Source organism: Alexandromys fortis, unplaced genomic scaffold, assembly GCF_014885135.2.
Source record: "Alexandromys fortis isolate MF-2015 unplaced genomic scaffold, M_Fortis_MF-2015_v1.1 scaffold_176, whole genome shotgun sequence".
Classification (NCBI taxonomy): domain Eukaryota; kingdom Metazoa; phylum Chordata; class Mammalia; order Rodentia; family Cricetidae; genus Alexandromys; species Alexandromys fortis.
The window spans coordinates 67,950-85,133 of NW_026068070.1; the positions used below are offsets into that span (position 1 = coordinate 67,950).

At 45.9% G+C, this 17,184-nt stretch overlaps 1 protein-coding gene across 1 annotated transcript; it reads right to left on the minus strand.

The window, feature by feature from the left end:
• Nucleotides 1–7,436: 7,436 nt before the first annotated feature.
• LOC126487884 (glutathione S-transferase Mu 4) lies at nt 7,437–13,006 on the minus strand. Its single transcript, XM_050120926.1, has 8 exons — nt 12,783–13,006; nt 12,499–12,574; nt 12,020–12,084; nt 11,640–11,721; nt 11,441–11,541; nt 9,983–10,078; nt 9,793–9,903; nt 7,437–8,334 (listed from the first exon to the last, which is right to left on the minus strand). Exons 1-8 carry the CDS (start codon nt 12,816–12,818, stop codon nt 8,245–8,247), a joined length of 657 nt encoding a protein of 218 aa, XP_049976883.1. The 5' UTR covers nt 12,819–13,006; the 3' UTR covers nt 7,437–8,244.
• Between the last annotated feature and the right edge of the window lie 4,178 nt (nt 13,007–17,184).

Below are 17,184 nucleotides of genomic sequence, written 5' to 3' on the forward strand. Positions count from 1 at the left end.
TAGTTAGCAACGATATTTATTTATTTATGTATACAATATTCTGCCTGCATGTATGCCTGCAGGCCAGAAAAGGGCACCAGACCTAATTACAGATGGTTGTGAGCCACCATGTGGTTGCCGGGAATTGAACTCAGGACCTTTGGAAGAGCAGATGATGCTCTTAACTGCTGAGCCATCTCTCCAGCCCCTTAGCAATGATTTTAAAAAAAAGAAAGAAAGAAAGAAAGAAAGAAAGAAAGAAAGAAAGAAAGAAAACTATCAGAAATTCATCTCCAAAAATGACTTAAGCCTTACAGAGGCATTTCCCCAAAGTGAGCATCCAGTCACTTAGCCTGTGGAACCATGACAAAAAGCATTAGTTAGTGGAACAGCGACTAACTAACCTGCAAGATTCTAGCGTATTCCCTGCAGAGTGGCTCACATCCAATGGGTGACGACAGTTGGTGAATTTGTGCAATAATTGGAACATTTGTCAGATTCATGACTCACCAATCCTTCATCTGCGTGATATCCACCTGAAGGGATTTAAAATCACACCTAGAATGAGCTTCAGGAAACTCCGAGTTTTCCCGCAGCAGAGCGAAGCCCTCTCAGCAGCACGGAAACGAGGTGTTCAGTTTGCAGGCAGGTGTTTGTCTCATTCCAGACTCTCGTTTGATTTTTACAGATACTCACTTCTTTGTGCAGGTGCGATTAATATAATCCTAGGACACTCTGTCTAGTCATCTTCATGCTTTAGATATGTGGATTTCCATAACTTAAAATCTTCTAGCCAGGATCATGATCATCTCTTAACTAATTGTTCTCTGGAACATTTTAATTGTATAATTCAACAAGTAAATGTTCAAGGTAAAATTAGTTTAGCACTTCATATTATCCTTTGTTCTTCCAGTAGAATCATTTAATCTGTGGGTGACCACAGTAAATAATGTTCACCTCTGTCTCAATGACATAGGCACCTGGTGGCCAGCACAGCAGTTTCATTTCATACTTGCATTCTTTGGAACTCACTTTGTAGACCAGGCTGGCCTTGAACTCATAGATCCATCCACCTCTGCCTCCCAAATCCTGGAATCAAAGGTGTGCACCACCACGCCCAGCTCACTCTCCTCATTTCACAAAGCTTTGGAATGTTTGCCCGGCCTTTGGTAAATTATTGCTCAACGATGCTTCCACCTGAGGAAGCAAAGTCTGTGAATCTCCCTGAATAAAAGTGTTTATTAATTTTCTACCCACTGCTTAGTCATTTCCTGGAGAAATTTGAACAACGGATCCAAGGCAGTCCACACTTGTTTCCTTAGGAACATCGTAATTGTGATTCTGTTCTAGGTTACGTACCACATAGTTGACAGTTAATTTTATGCAGATGCCGCATACATTTCAAGATACCATTTCTCATTATGTCCGCTGCGGTGTTTCTGGAAAAGCTTAGCATTTGATTTAGTTAGTAGAGAAGAAGCAACCATATTGAAGGGTAGAGGTTACAGGGTCCCTAGAAGTCCTTAGCTGGACCAGTGAAGGACACCAGGGGACTGGCAGGTGGGTGGGAGACAGACAGATAGGCCATGGAGAGAGCTGGGGTATAGAGTTTATTTAGTGGGTGTTGGGAATGGTCTGAGAGTAAGGGGTAATGGAGGGGAAAGGAGATGGGGAGGGAGAGAAGGGGGTCAGAGAAAGAGAAAAGAGAGGATAGAGAGAAGAAAGAAGGGAAGGGAGAGTGGCAGTAATTACCTCTTTAGAAGAGGGAGAGAAAGAAAGAGTGAGGAGCAGAGAAGGCAGGAGATCAGCTTGCCTTGGCAAGAAGTGGAGTGGGGGTGGGAAGTGGGGGTGGGTTGGGATGATTGGGGGTAGGTGGAGCTTGTCTCTTCAAGGGACAGGGTACCCAGGTGACAGGGAAAGTCAGCAAAATGATAACATTCTGGCCTGTGCTGGTGGTTGTAAAGTCCTAAGAGTTGGTTGCCAGATGTAGCACAAATAATAATAATCCAGGGGTAGATATTGGGGCGCCAGCTGAAGACCAGAAAAGCAAAGCAGCTGGCTATTAGCTCTTAGCTCTACCTCAGAAGGAAATGGGCATCCTGCCTCCACCTTCTCCTCCTACATATTGGCACCCACATGGCCAGCTAAATCCACTTAAAACCTGAGAGAGTTTGAAAAGGAATTCTAGACACAAGAACACAGAGTTTAACACAGCGTCTTGCTGTTTACTGGTGGCATGCCCCAGCTCCTTTATGAGAGATTTTCCTGATTCAGCCATAGCAGGAAAAAAGCCCTGGTTATTTTAAAATGCCTGCTTTCTGGGCTGTGCTGCCAGCGCAACCTGGCTCTTGCGGGAGCTCTCATTGCCTTTTCTTGATGACTAAAAGTGTCAGACATCTGAAGAACACAGTTATGGTTTATTTGTAGCATTTCCTTTTTTTCTTTTAAATCTTTTTAAATTGATTTTATTGAGCTATACGTTTTTCTTTACTTCCTTCCTATCTCTCCCCTCCCCTTAAACCATTTCCCATGGTCCCCATGCTCCAAATTTACTCAGTAGATATTGTCTTTTTCTACTTTTCATGTAGATTAGATTCATGTATGCCTCTCTTAGGGTCCTCATTGTTGTCTAGGTTCTCTGGGATTGTGATTAGTGGGCTGGCTTTTCTTTGCTTTATGTTTGAAAACCACTTATGATTGCGTTCATATGACAATTGTCCAGTGGTGAGAGTGGAGCATTGAAGTCTCCATTATCGGTGTGTAAGGTTTAATGTGTGATTTAAGCTTTAGAAGTGTTTGTTTTACATATGAGGGTGTCCTTGTATTCGGGGCACAGATTTTCATTATTGAGATTTCCTCTTGATGGATTTCTATGATGAAATGTCCTTCTTTGTCTCTTTTGATTTTAGTTTAAAGTCTATTTTGTTAGATATTAGGATAGCTACACCAGCTTGTTTCTTCGGTCCATTTGATTGGAAAATTTTTTCCCAACCCTTACTCTGAGGCAATGTCTATCTTTGAGGTTAAGGTGTGTTTCTTGTATCCAGCAGAAGGGTGGATTCTGATTTGCTGTCCAATTCTGTTATATTGTGTGTGTGTGGTTTTTTTTCCCTTCTTTGGGATTTGCTGCTGTGAGATCATCAATTATCTGTGTTTTTGTTGATGTAGCCAATTTCCTTGGGTTGGAGTTTTCCTTCTAGTACTTTGTGTAGGGCTAGGTTTAATGTATTAGTTAAATCTGGTTTAGTCATGGAATATTTGGCTTTGTACTTCTATGGTGATTGAAAGTTTTGCTGGGGTATAGTAGTCTGGGCTGGCATTCGTGGTCTCTTAATATCTGAATAACGCTTGACCAGGACCTTCTGGCTTTCATTGTTTCCATTGAGAAGTCAGGTGTAATTCTAATAGGGTCTGCCTTTATATGTTACTTGGCCTTTTTTCTTTGCAGCTCTTAATATTCTTTCTTTATTCTGTATGTTTAGTATTTTGATTATTATTAACTATGGGACTTTTTTTGTTACAGTCTGTTTGGTGTTCTGTAAGCTTCTTGTATCTTCATAGGCATATGTTTCTTTAAATTGGGAAAGTTTTCTTCTATGATTTTACTAAATATATTTTCTGTGCTTTTGAGTTGAACTCCTTCTTCTATACCTATTATTTGGTTTGGTCTTTTTATGGTGTCTCATATTTTCTAGATATTTTGTGTTAAGCTTTTCTTAGAATTAATGTTTTGACTGATGAGTCTATTTCCTCTATTATATCTTCAGTGCTTGAGATTCTCTCTTCCATCTCTTGTATTCTGCTGTTCATGCTTGTGTTTGTGGTTTTCTCATGATTTCTGTTTCTATAAGTCCCTTGACTTGTGTTTTCTTTATTGTCTTTATATCAGTTTTCAAGTCTTGAATAGTTTCTTTCACATGTTTGATTTCTTTTTCATGGTTTTCTTTTTTATTTTATTTTGGTTTTTCAAGACAGGGTTTCTCTGTAGCATTGGAGCCTGTCCTAGAACTAGCTCTTGTAGACCAGGCTGGTCTCGAACTCACAGAGATTCACCTGCCTCTGCTTCCCAAGTGCATGCACCACCTTTTATGGTTTTCTTTAAGGGATTTGTTTATGTCTTCCATTTTTTTGTTTGTCTTTTCCTCCATTTCTTTGAGGGAATTTTTCATTACCTCATTAAGGGCCTCAACCATTCTCCTAAAGTTATTTTTAGGACATTTTCTTCTGCTTTATCTATATTTGGTTGTTCAAGTCTTGCTGTTGTAGGGTCACTAGTTTTTACTGGTGTTGTGTTGCTCTTTGTGGTGTTGTGTGTGTTCTTACCTTTTCTACCCATCTTTTCTTCTGATTGGTGTAATTGGGGCTGCCTGTGACTCTGGTGATCAATCTTCCAGGTGCCATGGATTCAGGCTCAGATGGTTGCTGTTTGTGGTGTAGTCAGAGCCAAGGTTTCAGCCACCCCATTGGTCACTCCCTATTCCTGGTCATTGCTCGGCACTCCCAGGACTTGCTCTGCAAACCAGGGGTCGTTCAGGCCTGCTCCCACAGAAGATTGCTTGTTTGGGGCTCTTTCTGCTGAGGTTACTGCCTTGGGCATGCTCTGGTAGAGGTCCTGGCTCAGGCCTACTCCCTCGGTGGTTCTGTATTCAGGCCCGAACCCGCAGAAGTCAAGCTCACTCCTGGACCCAAAGAGGTGTCTGGTTCCTGCGTAATCCCTTGAAGGTCCCAGACTCATGGCCAGACCCGCAGAGGTCTCTGGTTCCTGCCTACTCCCTCAGAGATCCCAGACTCATGCCCAAATTGGCAGAAGTCACAGCTCACTCCTGGATCCACAGAGGTCCTGGCTCAGGCCTATTCCCTCAGAAGTCCCAGACTCACATATGCCCAGAGGTATTCCTGAGGCTCATTACCAATGTCCAGCAATCAAAAGCCCCCCTTTCATTCTCCTAATTCACATGCCCATTAAAATATAAAACCGCATCCTAGCCCATTCTAACACAGACCTCCTCAGTTAAAATTACACCTGCAAGCTACTGTTTTTCTGCCAAGAGTCAAAAAGCAGCCACCTTAACTTTTCTTTTTTTCTTTTTTTCTTTTCTTTTTTTTTTTTTTTTGGTTTTTCGAGACAGGGTTTCTCTGTGGTCTTGGAGCCTGTCCTGAAACTAGGTCTTGTAGACCAGGCTGGTCTTGAACTCACAGAGATCCACCTGCCTCTGCCTCCCCAGTGCTGGGATTAAAGGTGTGCGCCACCACCGCCCGGCTCACCTTAACTTTTCTTCCCTGCTTAATAAAGAATCTCGCTGTGAAAACAGGTGTTTGTGTGCGGTTTGTGCCTAATTCTGGCCTGGGAGGGAGCCCCCGCTGTGTGGGAATCCCCCTCTGAGATACACGTCTGAGGATAATGACACTGTGCACCAGAAGAAATGGAAGCCAGAGTCCTTAGAGAGCAGCCTGAGAAGACAGTGTTCTACAAACCAGTGGTTTGCAGGGGATGAGGGAAAGGCGAGAGAGGTGAGGCTGAGGGGGTTTCCAGGTTTCCCAATTTTCAGCGCCTGCACCCTCAGCTTTTTGCAGAGGACTTGTGTGGATTTCCTCACCTGTAATATCTTTGACCAGCACTGTGTATTTGAGTGCCTGGACACATTCCCAAACGCGAAGGACTTCATGCCCATTTTGAAGTAGTCTCTCACTGACCCTCCTTCACTCTGAATAGTCTTTCCCTTCCCCTTTTGGACGATGCCTTCCTTGGAATGGAAATGGAGAATTGTTGGCCTTTATTGAAGGCTGGGCCTGTGTTCAAGTCTTCCATCTACTAAAAGAAGTTGGTCATTTCAGCAACCTATATCGGGGACAGCATTGCCAGTGTCGTTGGACAGGTATGGGGAGTGAATGCAGCCTCCAGTGGTGCTGGGTCCTGCGGCAAATGACAGTCACTACATTCTGTTTCTTCCTTGTCCCTTATTTATGCAGTAGGCATCCCGAGGACGAGGTACTTTCTCAGCCCTTTCTTCCCATCACACTGATCCAGGCTGCTCACCTGGTGATTATGTGAGCAATCTGTACGCACTGTACAAACTGTCTGCACAGTGCCGGGGGACAGTGTGGGAGGCTGCAGTCCCAGGCCTCTTGGGGACAGGCAGCCCAGGAGCTATGATCTATTCCTAGCGTATCTGGGCACTCAGCTGGAAAGATGGCGCACATCACAGTGTCTCTCTGTAGGGTCTTCACTAGCAGGGCTGGCGACGATAGGATGGACACAGTGACTATACATTCCTCTACCAGGGTTCAAAGTTTAGATCTTCTGCATCAGGAGAATGACCAAGGCCACTCTGTTATCTCCATGCTGGTTCACCCATCCCTATCCTCATTAAGTCAGCGTTTGCTGAGGTACCGGGTGAGGTCTTTGCTCTCTTCCCAAGTACGCTGGCCTGTTACTGATGCCTTTGCCCTGCTTGGTCCCTCCTCCATGGAAATACAGGCAAGAGGGAGAAGAAATTTCCTTCTTGGAGAGTGAACTGAGAGAGCCAAGATGAAGATCTGAGCCCTCCCTTGTAAACAGGGGTATATGCAGTTACCTGCCTGTCCAGCTGTGTGAGGAGGGAGCCCCTTAGCCTCTGTCCAGCTGTGTGAGGAGGAGGGAGCCCCTTAGCCTCTGTCCAGCTGTGTGAGGAGGAGGGAGCCCCTTAGCCTCTGTCCAGCTGTGTGAGGAGGAGGGAGACCCTTAGCCTCTGTGTGCTGCTCACACACAGAAAGAGCAGCTGCTTCCTTCCTAGACCAATCTTTGCAAAGACAACCTTTAGAACCCAAAACAGGACTGGAAAGCCAAGACGTGGAGCCATATTTGTGGTCACCCTGCTGGCTCTGGCCCTTAGGGACAGCCTGGTCCTTTTCCCCAGACCAGTTCCCCTCCTTTCCATTTCCCTTTCCTCCATGTCTTCTTCCCCGGCCTTCCCTCAGCCTAGATGTTCATTTCTCTGCTCACTTGGGTTCTCTATTTCTTCATCATTTTCACCTCCTATTCCTTGTATGTCCTGTCCCTATCTCGGAGCTGTTCCTGAAGAGATTATCCTTGTCTTGTAGATATGACGAATATCATTATTATAAAAGAGATTGTGCAAAGCCCATATCCCGCATAGCCAGCTAATCTAGAAACCCGTCTATGCCCCAAGGGCGGCCAATACCAGGCCATCTGCCATTGATCGCCAGGGAGCCTCTTCCCATTGGACACGAAGCTTCCGTCAGGCATAATGACATATGTCATGTCACACAGACGACACTGGATTTGGTATGGCAATGTACAAATGACTCCTAGTCAGTAAGACTGGATTCTTTTTTACCAGAAACTCATTTCTAGGGGAGACAGTGAGGGAGGGCACATCTGAAACCAAATGTTCATGCTACAATTCTATGCCTATCCAAAGAATGCTGATATAAATGGTATGAAAAGACACCTGAAATTATGAAAGCATGAACAAATTTATTTCACAGTGGCTCACAGAGATAGGGGATTAATCAGGACCCAGACAGGAAACTCCAGAGGCATCAGGAACAGAGGAGACAGGGTCCTGGTGACACATGGATATTACTCTTCCATACTAATGCGGGGCAGAGAGGATTCCAGCTTCCTGCTGGAGACTCCCCAGGCCTGGGTCCTCACCCCTGAGACCCATATGAAGCCCGAGCAGTGCTAGAGTATAGGCGATCCCAAGCCCCCAAAGGCTCCCTTTGAGCTCCACAGAGCCTCCTGCAGCTGCCTGGTGAGAGGCTATCAGATGGCCTCAAGAAGTCCAACCCTGCTTATGCAACCAGAATCCCTGCAAAACTCTGCCAGGTCGAGAGGCAGTCTTTGGAGACAGCAGAGATAGCAGGCAGTGCAACACAGGGCAAGGGTGATCCAGGGCTAACAGTGGTACCTGACATAGTCCAGAGAGACCTCATACATCAGCATCTCTAGACTACTAGCTCGCTAGGAAGCCCAGGCTGAGCTCTGAGTCCCAACTCTTCATGACATCACAGCAACTGACAGGTAAGACCGTCTGTCAAGTGGGTCAGACAGCCACACTAGAAGAGCACTTTGCTGAAGGAAACTTAAGACCCAGGCTTTAAAGGGCTTGAAAGGGCTGAGACTGGGTGAAGGAAAAGAAGACCCAAGACACTCTGGGGTCAGCAAGTGGACAGAAAGAAGAAGGAAGTGCCAGGGCTACAGGAAGCTCAAAGTTGCCAGAGCCCCAGGTCCCTCGTTCCCACCTCCTGCCCTGTCAAGGTCTACTTATTCCCCCACGTGGCCACCTTTGTATACAGAGGTGTTGGGAGGAAGCGGCTACTCTTCATGTAGGCAGAGATCTTCTTCAGTCCCTGAGAGTTAGAAAAAAAAAAAAAAAGAAAACCAAGATTTAGGTTTGCTCAGGGCCAGAGAGGGCTATCAACTTCCTCTTGGTCACACTGCTAGTCATTAGCACACATTTGGGATCATCCTGGCCTCTGTCTCTCCAATGCTGTACTCTCTCCTGGCACTCCCTTCCTGCCCTCCCTAACAGGCCTTATCACCCCATCTATACAGACACGCTCCTCATGCACACACAAACTCTGTATTTCCTGGGTTTGCCCACTGAATAGGAATCTAGAAGGACAAAGGGACGTGTTGGCAGATAGCCCCTATCTTAACCAGTGACTTGGTAAAACCGGGGTAAAGGTTATAGATATAGCAGACCAGAAAAGAAAAGCCAGGCTTGCCCTGAGGAGAAATTCAGCTTCTGCACCTGGTACTGAGCCTCAACCAATCCTGTGTCCGGTCCTGATAAAGGGACCGGGCTCAATAAGAGTTACAAGTGTTATTGGCCTTCTACCAAGAGAGCGAGCCTCCAGAAAATCTCTAAAGAGTTCAGATGTCCGGAGCTGCCTATGATCAAGAGACCAAGTTCACAGTTAGCCTAAAGCTGCAGCCTTCAACACTCCCAAGCCTCTTCCTCTCAAAGTCACCAAGTTCAGAGCAAATGACGAGAACTGGCTGAGATCACTTGGTAAGGAATGAGACAGGAAAATGAGTTCCGGACTGAAAAGCCAATTGGACCTAGATCTGCAACCCCCAATTTCTAATCCAGAAGATGGCGTAGATATCAAACAAGTAGTCTCCAGCGAAACAGGGCTCCCCGGCACCCAGGTGGTACCACACACACGCCTCCCTTTCTGGTTTGCCTGATATTATCTGATACACGTGGTCCCCAGGTGTGTCTAAGAACCACCTTTTCCTTTCTTACTGGGCATAACATATGCCTCATACAGAAATCAGGAAACAGAAAAATAAAGTGGTTAATCTCACAAAAGGAACAGCTGGACACTCAAAAGGAAAAAATGAAAGGCGTGAGGGAGGAGAGCCCATAACACACACCTCAGGATTTAATTCTCTAACAGGAACCCCACAAAGGTCTCGGCAAAGCATTCAGCAGACCAAGCACAAGTATCCTTTACATCCTGGTACCTCAAGTAACCCAGTCTGCAGCCGCTACCCGCTGCCCTGAGGAGCAGGAGCCAACAGCAAGTCCAGCCCAGTTCTACTACTGCAGAAATCTTGAGTGGGTAGGTAACCCTCCAGAATTTCACAATTCCTTATCTGAGCTGTGGGACAGATGACTTCCCCCACCCTCGAGGAACGCTGTAAAGATGAACTTGGTCAACAGAGACCAGGTGCTGAGCACAGATTATGGGAGAAAGCGAGCACTCAACTCATGCTACCTGCTCTTCACTTCATCTCCAAGACCAAGAAAACATTAGGGAAAAGTTGACAGCCAAGAGGAAGGAGGATCAGGGCATCACCTCAAAGCGGGCCACGAAGTCCTTCAGGTTTGGGAATGCGTCCAGACAGTTAGGTTCGAATATACGGTGTAGGTCCAGGATATCATAAGCAAGGAAATCCACAAAAGTTATCTGCAAAAGGCCAAGAACGAGGGGGCATGAAATTCAGTACCCCTGGAAAAATGACAACCCCCAACTTCTTCTCTTTTACCTTTTCACCAACAAACCACGTCTGCTTCCCCAGGAACTGTGAGAAGAGCTTCAACATCCCAGGGAGCTGCTCCAAGTAGTCTCCCTTCAGTTTCTCCTGAGGTAGAAACAGCTATCACCACAGAGTTCCCTGACAGAGCGACCAGGTCAGCAGTGCCAGGCATGGTCCTACACGGGGTGGGAAGCCATCTCCACTAAGATGGAGCCCAGGCTTTGATTTCACATATCAACAGTCATTTACCGGATTCCATCGTAGCTCATCCCATACTTCAAATGCAATGGGAAAGCCAGAGAAGAAAAGGACACTGTGCGCAATGGGACATCCTCATTCCTGATGCGTAAACCCATGAATGCCCGGAGCACTGCCAGGCACTGGGGCTGATGCAAGGCAGCACCAAAGAAGCAAGAAGTGAAAGTACTCAGAGAAAATGGGAGTTCCATATCATAGGTTCCAGAAGAATGAAATATACTTGAGTTTCCCCCTTAAACTGAGGAGGATTTGAGGCTGAAGGAAAGAAAAGAAAGACCTTCAGGCTCTTCCTGAGCCACCTATAGAAAAATATGTTGCCTCCCATGGGTTGAAGGAAGCACTGGGAGGGGCTGGGAATAGTTCCCTGTGAGTCTTCATCCTGGACTTCTTTTTCTGATCCATTGAGCATACTTGTATTTAATGGGCAGCAATGATATGAACTACCTGGTGAGGGCCTAAGCAGAGGGCACAGGTGGAGAACACTTGGGAAACATGATGTCACTATCTAGGGTTTGGTTGGACCCTCCAGTTTGCCCCTGCATGATCCAGAAAGCCCCAGACCTGTCTCTCTCTCTCTCTCTTTCTCCTAGGCCTACCCAGAGTCTCTGAAATGAAAAAAAAAAAAAGTGCCAAAAAGCCCAGTTTCATTGGCATTTCAGGTGACTATTGCAGCTTCCTGTCCTAATGCTGCCAGCAGCCCAAGTCCCTGTCTAAGCATTCAGCTCTTGACCATATTTGGGCACAAGCGCAGCTTATAGTGGATACATCATCACCCCACACCTACAATCTATATAATCTCCCTGCTTTATTTTTGGCACATGACTCCTCTGGCCTCAATCTCTGGGAGTGGAGAACCCACCCAGGAGTTGCTTTGCTCAAATAAACATATTCTAGGACTTTAGCAGTTCAGCTTGATCTGGCTTACTGTGTTGGCAGGGAAACCCATTATGGGGGTACAGAAGACCTATTATTGAGGAACTTAACGTGTGCTCTGGGAAGTCTGGACTAAGACAGGTAGGGCCTAAGTAAGAGTGTTCATTTGATATTTCAGTGCACTGGGGACTGCTGGTGATAACACAGAACACATCCTGAAGGATAAGTGGCTAAGGAAATCAGAAGGTAAATAAGACCTGTACAGATGGGAATCTAAAAGAGCTGAATCCTGACCCAAACTCTGTGTGACCAGCCCAGCACGGGAGCGGGACTCACAAAGTCTGGGCTGTAACAGACTCTAGCCAGGTCATTGGAGACATCCATAGCCTGGTTCTCCAAAATGTCCACACGAATCTTTTCTTCCTCTGTCTCTCCACCTGCAGCACACACAACACAAACTCACCCTTAGCCTCTCACGCCAGTCCAGACAAGGAGATTGTCCCCCATACCCCACTCTGCAGCCAGCCCCACTCACACAGGTTGTGCTTGCGGGCAATGTAGCGCAGGATGGCGTTGCTCTGGGTGATCTTATGGGGCCCGTCAATTAAGTAGGGCAGCTGGAAGAGCAATGAGGGACAATCAGGTGGGAATATCAGGTCCCAGCCTCACTTCCCTGGGTTAGGACAGACATGTATGTGGCCATGTGACCTGGCATTCAGAGTGACCAGCATGGGAAGTCCTCCATGAACACAGTACACACTGAATGGAAGAGCTGGGACACAGCCCATCCCACTGTGCAGCCACCAGGAATGGGAGCAGGAGAGCAGAAGCTCTGACCCCAAACCCCCTCAGCCAGGTGATAAGAAGAGGTGGGAATACCATGCCTTCCCTCAAGCCTCCCTTCCCTGCACCTACATTGGGAAAGTCCAGGCCCAGCTTGAACTTCTCACTCAGCCATTGGCTTCTATCATAGTCAGGAGCTGTGGTTGATAAGGTTACATAAAAAGAAATCAGCCTTGTGTCCAACACGCCTATTCCAGGGACCCAACCTCCTAAAGCAGGGAATTGCAACCTCACACACTGAATCTCACAACATAAGGTTCCAGGGATGAAGAGTGCTTGGGGCTGTGGGCTCTATATCTCTAAAACTTACAAACGGTTCAGGCAAGTCTTCATGGGGAATGTGATCTAATTTCAACAGCAGTGGGGGCACCCACTCCTCCACCTCCAGGGTTCTGTATTAAAAGATCAAGCCCACCCTCTGGAGGTTTCTGGAAGAGGAAGATTCTGAGTCCACCTGGAGGAGCCCTGTCATGTAATGTAGGTCTGAAACGGGCTGCTAAGCACCAATGGACAGGGGTAAGGAAGAAGTTTGACCAGAAGAATGTCATTACCGCCGCCCATGACGTATCTCTTCTCCTCATAGCTTGTGTCTGTGTATTCCAGGAGCAGGCGAATAGCATGAGCCAGCTGTAGAGATAGGTAAGGAATGGGACCTGCGGATTTCTATGTGACCTCACCTCCGGCCAAGTGATTACACACAGGTGCACGCACCAGCTAGCACGTGTGCAGGATTCTGATCCAGACAAGCAAAGGAATTCCTCTAGGACCCGCCCCCTCACCGCTTCCCTCATCCTAGCCCCGCGGCGATTCTTTTCACTGTCAGATGGGCGCTCACCCCACGGATGTCCCAGTAACCCAGTGTTATAGGCATGGTGCTGGTGCTGGTGCTGGTGCCAGGGATTGAGTCCACTGGTCTCCGGGATGAGCACCTTTGACTTTACCCTCCTGCTGTATGATAGATGGGCGGGGCTGGCACCCGGCGCGGTCCTGCCCCTACAGGTTTTGCCCTGCAGAACACTCCCAGCAGTGGAGCTCTTCGTCTTCACCAACGGAAGCAAAGTTAATGAGACCGGAAAGCGTCTGCGATTCCGCCTGAAGTCCCACCCCCATCCTCCTGCCCAGTGCGCAGAAGCAGAGCACTGGCTGAGCTGCTGACTTGGCCAGACCGATCAAGCTTCTTGTCCTGCTGCCCTGGGTGTGTGGCAGGGTCAGGCCACAAGGGAGTCCCCAACCCGAGAGTGTTGATTAGGCACCTAATCTCTGTTGTCAAACAAGGCAGATTCCTGCAGGTTCTGCTGAAGCCAGTTGTACGGAGGTGATGTTTCTCTGCCTAGCAGAGAGGAGTCTCTGTTCAGAAGTACATGTGAATTCAGAGATTATTTCTATCACAAACTTCTGATTGAAAAAAAAAGTGGGAAAATGGAAATTTTGAAGGCTCATACATAGTCAGGATGTCTGCTTATATTATTCAAGGATTAAAACGAGTCACGTGTCTCTCATCTTTGTGACCACCCGATTATACTTACAGACCAATAACTTCCTGAAAGTTTGGAAGGTGCACAGGACCAGCGCGTGAGGAGCTCAGGGTCAGCTTCTAGCAATTGCCATCAAGAAAGAGATGCCTGAGATGTCTATCACTGCTGTTCATAGCAGGGTATACTGTTCCCAACACCGGTTTTTTTTTTTTTTTTGGTTTTTCGAGACAGGGTTTCTCTGTGGCTTTGGAGCCTGTCCTGGCACCAGCTCTGTAGACCAGGCTGGTCTCGAACTCACAGAGATCCGCCTGCCTCTGCCTCCCGAGTGCTGGGATTAAAGGCGTGTGCCACCATCGCCCGGCTTCCAACACCGGTTTTTGTACGTGTACAAAGACTGAGTCTGGAGGGCAGGGGAAGTGGGCTCTTCTTTTGTACAGTCACTTGCATTTTGCTATGTCTTTAAGACTCCTGCAGGGTCATCAAATAATAATTTTAAGCTCCACTGGAATTCTACGGGACTTCCTAAGTATATAGGCTCCATCTTTAACCAAAATGTGCTCAAGTGACAGGTGACTATACAATACAACTTGAAGTCACTTAACTGCTATCCTACTCAGCCTGTTTGTGAGCTAAACTGTAATCAGGTTTTTGTTTGGTTGTTTGGTTGTTTTTTTGGTTTTGTTTGTTGTTTTTCTTTTTAGATAGGGAGAGGGTCTCTCTACATAGTCCTGGTTCTCCTGGAACTCACTCTGTAGACCAGGCTGACCTTAAACTCACAGAATCTGCTTGCCTCTGCCTCCTGAATGATGAAATTAAAGATGTGTGCCACCAAAAGAAAAAAAAAAAATGTGCCTCCATACCTAGCACTATAATCTGAAAGTCTGGACTTGTATTAGCCACTTTTCTACTGCCTGCAGGCAGGCCCCACCATGATGGTAATGGACTGACCCTCTGAAATGTAAGCCACCCCCATTAAATATTTTCTTTTCTAAGAGTTGCCATGGTCATGGTGTCTCTTCACAGCAATAGAAACCCAAAGACAGCTAGAAAGATGACTCAGCAATGAAGAACACTTAATTCTCTTGCCGAGGACCTGGGTTCAGTTTCCAGTATCTACATCAGGTAACTCACAACCTCCTGATTGATGCCCCTTTCTAACCACCATTGGCACCTGCACATATGTGGTACACACATACATACCTTTAAAATAATAAATAAGTCTTTAAAAAGCATTTGCAATACAATAGCTCTGTGCTTTGTAGGGAATATGTATCCTTTGAGCTGACCTATAATAACCTACAGATCAATACTTTGGAGGTTCATAAAATCCTTTTTATATTGGCTCAAGGGAAACTTTTCTTGGCCCTATTAGAACAGTTCCAGACTGCTGGTTATAGGTAGGTGGGATCACAGTGCTCTTAACCCCTAGTCCATCTCTCCAGTCTCTGTAGTAACATTTTAAAATACAAGAAAATAAAGTCAGGCCTGGGATTTCCAGATGACTCTCTACAAAAAAAAAAAAAAAAAGAAAGAAAGAAAAAAGAAAGAAAGAAAGAAAGATTTAAGAGTGAAAGAAAAGCACAGAGAATTAACAGAACAATTTCATGAAGAAAAGCTATAGGAACGCAGTATAATAACTAAGTCACCTAGCTTGCAATATCCAGATCCTAAGTCCATTCCTTTACCATGAAACTTTTGTGACAGGTTATAGTTGATTTTCACACGTGAACTTAAAAAAAAAAAAGTGATATACTAAAGTCTTTGTGTTTGAGACAGGGTCTCTGCAGGTAGCCCAGGTTGGACTCTGAGTCTCCCCCTTCTGCTAGGGTGTGCCACCATGGCCAGCTTAAAGCTTTAAATAAGTCTTTAGGTGCATGGTTTAGTTCTGTTAACTGTAAGCGTGATGTCCTAGAGCAGATTCGTACAGCAGGTTCACCCTGAGCAGCGGAGGGGCTGTGCCTCTCAGGGGCAGTTGACATGGTCCACTCCCTTAACCTCAGGCAGACGCCATTTTTGTGCTCCTCTGTGTTTGCCTTTGTTAGATGTCTCCGTGAAGTGGAACTATGCCATGTGTGTTTTCCTGTGAATGATTAATTTCACCTCCCTGATTTATCCATGTTGCTGTATGTTGCAAAATTTCTTTCCTGGCCTGGAGAGGTGACTCAGCATTTAAGAACACCGGCTGCTTCCAGAAGACTAGGGTTTAATTCCCAGCACCCACATGACAGCTCACAACTGTGTGTAATTCCAGTTGCAGAGGATCTGACACCTTCACACCAATGCACATAAAATAAAGATTTTTAAAATAATTTCTTTCTTTCTCTTTTTTCTTTTCTTTTTGTCTTTTCGAGACAGGGTTTCTCTGTGTAAAGAATTTCTTTGTTAATGCTGAGTAAATGTAACATGTTTTCTTTATCCATTAACCCACTGATGAGCACTTGGATTGCTTGTTGCTTGGGCAGTGGTTGGTTGTGCTGCAATAAACAGAAGAATGGCCATATCCCTGGATGTGGGAGTACTGGGATCATGAGGTAGGGTCTTTTTTAACTCCCTCCTTACTCTTACACCATTATCTATTCCTGTCAACAGTATGCGGGCATTCCAGTTTCTCTGCTTGTTCTGTGGGGGTAGCGGCTCTGTGAGGTGTGAGATGATACTTCACTGTGCTCTTGATTGCCTTCCCCTCGTGCCTGTTACCATCTGCGTGTCTTCTTTGGAGAGATGTCTATCGTGGACCTTGGCAAAGATGGTTCAACAAATGCAAACCAGATGGACATGTATTGGTAACAGAATGCAAGATAGAAATCCTATGTCCTTCTATAGATATAGAAGTAGCATCTTGTTAAATTCGGCCACTCTTGTTGGAACATGGTCAAAAGACTGAGGAGTGGAGAACAATGCCTTGAGGAGCTATGAGAGAGGCTCCTGGAAAAAAGGCAGAGCCTTTACCTCAGGTGCATGGCGTTCCCTGGATTGTTCTTGCATGTGATCGTGCCTCCTGTGTTAAATATTTATGTTGCATGTACAAGACACATTTATTAGATGTTGGATGTCAGAACACAGCTATAGAACACAGTCTGGTAAAAGGATTGCTGAGTGCTGTCCCCAGTGTCTTCTCTGAATCTGCATATGGGCTCTGCCTTGCTTTTGTGCTTTCGCAGATATAATGTATAGAATGTGCCAGGCAATGGTGTTTAAACTGGTGTGTCCTGAGGACATCCTGGGAAACGGCTGCTCTGTTAATATTTAGTATGTGATTACTGGCATTTATTTACACTTTTTTATCATGTTCTTCTGAATTCAAACACCCTTCCTTGGATTGTCGCTGTCTTTGTTTCCTTCGGGATAAAGGCACACTGACCCCGAAGGAAGGCTGTCTGCAGCAGTGGACTGTAGTCTGTCCCATTCTTTCAGACCCTCAGGTCCCAACTCTCAAACAGATCTACATAGTAAGGTGAAAGTCAACAACTCTCATGATTCAAAAACTCAAAAACTAGGTGAAAAGGTTTTGAGTTTTTAATATTCACAAGTCAACTAGATATGTCAACATAATAAAAGCATGTGTAAGAACCCTCCATCATAATTAGCTGTAAAGACTGGAACTTGCCAGGCAGTGGTGCATACCTTTAATCTCAGCACTTGGGAGCAAAAGCAGGTGGATCTTTGTGAGTTCGAGGCCAGCCTGGTCTACAAGAGCTAGTTCCAGAACAGGCTCCAAAGCTACAGAGAAACTCTGTCTCAAAAAAAAAAAAAAAAAAAAAA

Bases quoted from the DNA above. Each gene is read 5' to 3' on its own strand.
- LOC126487884 (XM_050120926.1), bottom strand. From the start codon at position 12,818: ATGCCTATAACACTGGGTTACTGGGACATCCGTGGG. The intron at 12,085-12,498 runs GTAATGACATTC...TATCAACCACAG, and splicing joins GAGATACGTCATGGGCGGCG to CTCCTGACTATGATAGAAGC. The intron at 10,079-11,440 runs GTGAGTCCCGCT...TTTCTACCTCAG, and splicing joins TCTGTTACAGCCCAGACTTT to GAGAAACTGAAGGGAGACTA.